This window comes from Fulmarus glacialis, unplaced genomic scaffold, assembly GCF_000690835.1.
Source record: "Fulmarus glacialis isolate BGI_N327 unplaced genomic scaffold, ASM69083v1 scaffold15440, whole genome shotgun sequence".
Classification (NCBI taxonomy): domain Eukaryota; kingdom Metazoa; phylum Chordata; class Aves; order Procellariiformes; family Procellariidae; genus Fulmarus; species Fulmarus glacialis.
In genome coordinates this window covers 24,149-31,095 of record NW_009189703.1, presented here as the reverse complement: position 1 = coordinate 31,095, position 6,947 = coordinate 24,149, and the positions used below count along the sequence as shown (strand labels likewise).

The window sequence follows — 6,947 nt, the reverse complement described above, 5'->3', positions numbered from 1 at the left end:
TTTTTCAAGGCAAAAGAAATGAGATTAGTAGAGACGATTGTGATCTTGATGTTCTGGTTCGCATTCCAGGCTGCTTTTCTCTTTAGCGCAAAGCTATGGCTGTTCGTTATGTCGGAGGGTCTGTGTTCGTGGGTGGGTGCGGGGGCGCCGGGGTGTAATGCACCCTTTTTTCTGGCATCCGCAGTAACTCGGCAGCGAGAATGCTGCTAATCTTTTTCTAGCAGCCTGCGTGCGTGGGATTGGGGGGTGGGGAAGGAGCTTACCATCAGCTCTGTAAAAATGGAGGAGAACAATGAGTGAGTTGACCGGGTACTCTACATAGAAAACAACGTCTGTATCCGTGTCATCTGATACTTTCCCTTTATTTTTGTTTTACTTTCTTTTGGCCTGTCTTTTCGATGTAGTCTTGCTCTCTTGTTTTCCTTTGCATGAGAGAAAAATGATACTTCTCAGTCCTTCTGCTCTCCTGTTTAATCATCCTGTGGAAAAAACGTCACTTGGAAAACAAGGTCATCTTCTAGCTAAACTTTGCTTCCTCATCCTTAGGTCCCTTTGGAGTGCCAGTGGAAAACCTCTAGCTTTATAATTACTAATAATAATTGGAAAAAAGAAATGACAAATCAAATTAATTGTGATTTTTTTTTTTTGTTCCTTTTTAATAAACGGTTTGCAAATGTTCTTTCTTTCCATCCCCACTGGAGAGGTCTGTCCTAGATTTACTGCCCAGGGGTACTGCATGCAAAGTAACTTAGACTCCCCTGTAAATCTAAGGGCAAGGGGGAACAGTTACACCACATGTTTTCCCTGCAGGCTAACACCTTTTTTTATCTTCCAAGCGGCCCTCATCTGGACTTGCAAAAGTTTTTGGAAGTCAGCATTTGGGTGCATTTGTCCTAGCTGGTTTTGGGACCCCTGGCGTAGCACGGCAGGTTAAGCACACAGCGAGTCAATGGTGAAGAGTGTGCGCGGTTCCGTGGTCTATGATGAGGACCGCAGAGGGCTCAGTAGGTCAGAAGTGAGACAAGCTGTAAACTGAGGATTAACATGGCAGATTGTACAGCAGATTGTGATAGATGTGTCTGGAAGAGCCGTGGGGGGAGCCCGGGCCCAGACCCGGACTGGCAGGAGCTAAAAGAGGTCAAGACAGGAGGATATCAGCAGATCTTTGTGGAGAAAGCCAGGGTCAGAATAACAAGGTGTGCTGTAGTTAAGGATAAATGAAAACGACGCATGGCGCGGCCCAGATGTAAATTGTCGGGGGTGGCCTGTTGTGGGAGCTGCATACGGAGCAAATGAACGCAGCAGACAACTGTTCTTTACATCACTTCTGTCTCTGCCCTTCCCGACAGCAGGATCCTTGAAGATGACGTCCATTTGGCTGCCGACACTGCAGTGCCCTGATACATCTCAGCATTTTGCTGAGCTTATACTGTTGGCATGGTCCCACATTACCACAGTCACCACCCAGCAATGACAGACATACAGATAATCTGTATCTGCCCTTTGGATTTTCTTTGTAGGTTTGTTTGTGTGTGTGAAGGGTTTAGTGCCTCAGAAGAGATACCTGTGTTATCAGGCAAACTGACTACAGTTGATAGTCAGATTAGCAGAGCACCTCCGTTCCTTCCCTGCCTCTTTGCAAGAGGGAGATCTCTCTTAAGCTCAGCGATGATCTGATTTAAATCTTTCCTAGGGGCTTAGAAGCCCCAACACTCTCACCTCTTCCTCATAGGCATGACTTCTTTTCCTGTATTATCTAATGACCAAGCTACAAGCCACCCTTTATGAGTCAGGGTTGTCACATCAATGCTGCTAACTAGCAGTTCTGCTTGTCAGTAGTTTTTGAAATTGGAGGCAGGAACTAAAGGTTTCTCTCCACTGCAATTTATTGTGTTAGGTATTGCCTTATTGGATGTGTGGGTAAAAAGATGTGCAAAGTGCTGTTGCTGTTCAGCCTGCACCTGTTCAGTGAGATTGTGGGACTGTCCTTCCTTCACAGCACTTGCCAACTGCATCTTGTATGGAAATGCATATCCTACCACAAACTGCCTGAAACAGCTTGAATGCCTTGTACTAATTGAGGTGCTTGAAGTTCCTGAAGTAGCAGAGACGACCACGTTTCCATTTTAAAAACAAACTTAAGAATTTTCAGGGGTTTCGCCTGTGTTGGCAGCATCCAAATGGAGCACAGTGAAGAGATGTCCAAGCTAGCATCTCTGCCGTGTGACATCTTTTGCAGATATTCACTTGGGTCTAGAAGGAGTCGAGCTGAATTAGCATGGCACTTTGTCCAGGCTAAATACATCAAGCTCATCATCGTAGCTTTTTTTCTCTGGCATAGTGTCTCACTGATGTGACAATACCATTTTGCTTCCAAACTGCTTTAGTCCACAGCAGTTCAGCCTTTTCTGTTACACAACAGATACAGTTGCTGATTTGGGTTGCCAAAGAGCTAAGGGAGCATGGACCCCTTGAAATTAGTCCCACAGTGTCTCACATGGAGTGTTCACAATTATAGGGTCTAACGGAATTAAAAAGTTGAGAAAGTTCAGAAAATCCAGCTTCTTGTTTAGATGGGCAAAATGGCTTCTGCAGAACAGCAAGCCACGTAGATTGAATCATGTAATATATCTCGTACATATCACAAAAAAAAACCCAAAAACTGCCTTCAGTTTTTTTCTGCACAAACCCAGTAGTTCCATGGAAACATTCTCCAGCCTTTAGAAAGGTTTCCAAGGCTTTTCGTGGAAGGAGATCAGGTCACTTTGGAATACTTCCTGCTTCTGAGGTAAACATTTTGCCTAGCTCTGGTAACAAAAATTTTCCTGTAGCAGAAGATCTCTTAAAGCTGCTGAGCTTCATATTTTTCTATGTCGTAATGACTTTAGAATATAATGAGGATTAGTATTTTGTGTCAAAAGTCTCTGCAGGTCCAGTTGCCCAGATGGTAGCCTGTTTTTTTAATTATTAGATATTTATATGGATAAGGAAATGTCCATAACTATATGAAGTAGGGAAAATAACCTTAAAGGATATGAATTTCAGAGTAGAAGATAACTACTGAAGAACTGGGGATTAAAAAAAAAAACATTCACCAATGAGCTGTAGTTTCTCTTTAATTCTTTGCTTCATTCTAGAGCTCTTGGTATTGTGAATGTAGAAATTGGGATGTGGGACTATTGGGAGTAGGGCTAGTTTTATGCTAGGCGGTTTGGAACTGTAACCTGGAAACAGTTCAGCTTACTTGTGATACTTGTGTTCATGTATTAGCCTCCTGGCAGCTCCTTCATATAAAATTAACCTGCATTGGGACCATCAAGGTGACCTGATTTTTTTTTTCCTTGGCTATTACGGTTTATTTTTATGTCTGTTCCAGTCTCTATTTTTTACTCACTGTGCTTACTGCTGCAGTCTTGGGCTCCCAGCACAGCTATTGCCAGTGATTTTAAGTCTTCGTCTCACCTGTCTGTTCTTTAATATTGCGTATTGTTATAGATTAAATAAATTTCTAAAGGCCTGGTAGCACCATCTCTCTCAAAGGGTAATACCCTTTTCCGCTGATGCTTTTTGTTTTTTTTGTTTTATGATACTTATGGATTGTTTCTTGCTTTCTCTCACTCTCTCTCTCTAGGTAATTGTGGAAAAAGCACCAAAAGCCAGAGTACCCGATCTAGACAAAAGGAAGTATCTTGTGCCTTCTGACCTCACAGGTAATAAAGTGTACCTCCTTTCTTCTGATTTTCGGTGAGAAGGTCTCAGAAGTGCTTTTTACTTTATGATCAGCACCAAGAAAATACCCAGGCAGGCTCAACATCTTATCATTACCAAGTTTACCTGGCTGTCCTTGTTGTATTTATGTACCTTACAGTCTGGATTACAACATGCAGAATTCTCTGAGATCTTCTGAGGTATCCCACTGACTTAGCTAGCGTGCATGTGTCACAGCTGACTTCTAGCCATGATGAAAATGCCTGAATTGTGTGTCATAGGCAGTAGGATAATCATCAGTCAATGATGACCTAGCTGCAGAGTTGCCAGAGGCTGTATCCTTGATGCGGGAAGAGGCAAGTTCTTGAAATAGTCCCATCGTTTTCCACCCCTGTGGTTGGAGTCATGGCTACAAAGTTCCTTTTCTGAATGGTCATGGCCATTTTGTGTGTGATTACATTTGTTTTCATTTGAGAACATGAATGAGTTAAAGGAACAGCATTTCTTTTTCTTGCGGTGTATAATGGATTGCGGAATACTTTCTTGTGCAACACAGCTCAAGCAAATAGTAAGGAATTTGTTTTCAGGAATTTGTTTTCAGGAATGGTATGACCATTTACACCAAGGCCAAATTCTCGAAGGTCTCTTTGATCTATAGGATTAAAGGTTAAACTAGTTAGAGGTCTTCCCATCACTCCCCGCAGTAGAACATTTCATACCATAGTAGGTGGTGTGTGGATTTAGAGGGTACATAGCCTGAGGCATGTACCTGAGAAACTGCCACCTCCGAGTGGGTTGACTGCTAATGTGGTAACAGTCATGAAGTTACTGCTTTCTTTCCTGCATTGTTCATTTTTCCCTGCTTTTTACATACAGCATGTGACTTCCACCCTCAAAAGAAAACCACCACAGTTAGGGTAAAAACAAAACAAAACAAAACAAAAAACCCCAAACCAAAACATTCTGTCTGATTCTAAGGCATTCTCCTCTATTCCTCTTCAGTTGGCCAATTCTACTTCTTAATCCGAAAGCGGATCCACCTGAGGCCAGAAGATGCCCTGTTCTTCTTTGTCAATAATACCATCCCTCCCACCAGTGCTACCATGGGCCAGCTGTATGAGGTAAGCCTGGCCCATCTCTTTCTCCTTTTGTTGGAGTGTCCGGAAGAATGCATATCCTCACTGAAGGACAACTGAGCACTACTCAACTGGCAGGGGGTGCAGCTTGGTCACAGATGCCTGAACACGGACCCCCTTGGCCTGGGCTGTATCGCATCATCTGTTTAGGGAAGTTCCATCCTGCAGTTATAAAGAGGAGCCTGGGGAGCCTCATCATTTTAGTTGTTTGTTTGCTAGTTGAAATGGTTGTCGTATCAGGCAATGAATAGTTGCCCCAGCAGTGATATGTTTAACTTTAACTAATCCATTAACAAAGGATTGAAATAAACTACATATATATCAGAGGAAATACTGTGTCTGGGGTGGAGGGCGGAACATACGGACTAGCTTTCAGGTTTATACAAAAGAGATTTCCTTTTAGCCAGTAAAAGAACACAGTATCACTGGGCAACCAACTGTCTATAAATACGTTATCAAGGAACACTTACTCTTTGTTCAGAATTACTTTTTCATAGCTTGTACTGTATATATGAGGATCTTGTAGGACACTGTGAACATTGCTGCTCAGCATTTCTACTGAGCAGTGTTATTTGATCGACCTTAAAGGCATATTCTATGCCCATCAGAGGAATGTTCCTCAATTATATTGCCATTAGATCATGGCTGGTTTGCAGCCTGGATTGATTTCTCCTTGATTTCTCCTTCTGCTGTGTTAGTGTGTTTTAATAGGAGAGCTTCAGTATGGTGCTGTGAGCCTTATTTGACCTATCACTTTTTGATAATAACTGGACAATGTGTATGTTGACGGATGATAATAGAAGATTAACACACGCAGGGAGTTTTCCAAATCTGGACATGTAGGAGGAAGGTATGTCTAACTGTCCAGAACTGAGATCAGGACTCTGTTCCCAGCGCTCTGCAGATTTTTTGTGTCAGTGTAATCACTTAACATCTCAGCTTTATTGCCCATATGTAAAACAGGACTAGAAATACAGCCATTTGTCAAAGTGTTCTGAAAAAACAACAAATATAACCACTTTTACAAAATCCTGAAGTATCGAGAGATGATTTTTGACTTTGTTAAAGTCTTCCAAGTCTCTTCTCTTGGTCTTAAGGCCATACCAGCGCTGAGATTCTGCTGCACAGCCTGCAACAGTCAGAGCTGTTTCTGTTGTATGTTTGCAGCACACTCTGGCTGTGGCTCTTCAAGTAAATTCACTGTGTCCAGAAATGTGACGTGCCTGAATTTAGAAGTAGAGCTGTGGCCAGAGAGAGAAAGTTGCTATATGTTCCCTTTGGTATGAGGAAGTGAAGCCTTCGATGTAAAGGGAGAGAAACAGTGACAGAGAGGTTATGCCTTCTTGTTGTTACAATGATCTCTTGGTTGAGCTTTTTCACGTGTAATGAGTTACAGGGCTTTGGTTTGTTACTTTCTCCCTTTCTCCCCTTGCAGGATAACCACGAGGAGGACTATTTTCTCTATGTGGCCTACAGCGATGAGAGCGTCTATGGCAAGTGAGCACCAGCCCCCCAGGCATGCAGGCGAGATGGACTGATGGAATGGATTGGGGGGGGGGGATGTTGGAGAGGAGGAAGGAGAATGCCTGAGAAGAGGGAAGGAGAACTGGAATTGAACCACATGCACAATGCCATCACCTTCCATGCATTAATTATAACCATTATTTTTTAAATTGAGGGGAGGGAGGGTAGGGGGACAGTGTATGAAGGGGTGAACGGAAAGACTAACGAGGGATTCTCTGTTGAGGATTGGGGAGACTCCACTGTTTGTAGTTCTTCTCTTGCCACAGCTGGAAGTAGTTAGCCAGTACTGGAGGCTGCTAGACAAGCCAGTGTGGTGGAACTGCGGGAGAGTGACCAGGCACGATGACCATTTTTGTGTAACCCTTTCATTGGATGAAGAAGGCATGCCATGTATTGTACACTGACCTTGTCACGCCTTGCTCATGGCATGGGCTGCACTCCTGTGAGCATTCAGTGAGCTGTGAAATACTTCACTCTGCCCACACAAAGCTGTCCTGCACTGACAGTCCTCATTCCAGCTGCTACTGTGAAGTGTTTCAAGAGTATTGTGTTTCCCGTCAGTTCCATCAGTATTAGAAG

General features: G+C 43.2%; 1 protein-coding gene across 1 annotated transcript in view; it reads left to right on the top strand.

Annotated features, from left to right (window-relative positions):
• LOC104080670 (gamma-aminobutyric acid receptor-associated protein-like 1) overlaps positions 1 to 6,676 on the top strand; it is a 6,982-nt gene extending 306 nt beyond the window's left edge. Inside the window, exons 2-4 of the mRNA XM_009583150.1 lie at positions 3,632 to 3,710; positions 4,711 to 4,829; positions 6,280 to 6,676. Coding sequence (XP_009581445.1) covers positions 3,632 to 3,710; positions 4,711 to 4,829; positions 6,280 to 6,345 — 264 coding nt within the window. The 3' untranslated portion in view covers positions 6,346 to 6,676. The remainder of the gene's footprint in view (positions 1 to 3,631; positions 3,711 to 4,710; positions 4,830 to 6,279) is intronic.
• The last annotated feature ends 271 nt before the right edge of the window (positions 6,677 to 6,947 follow it).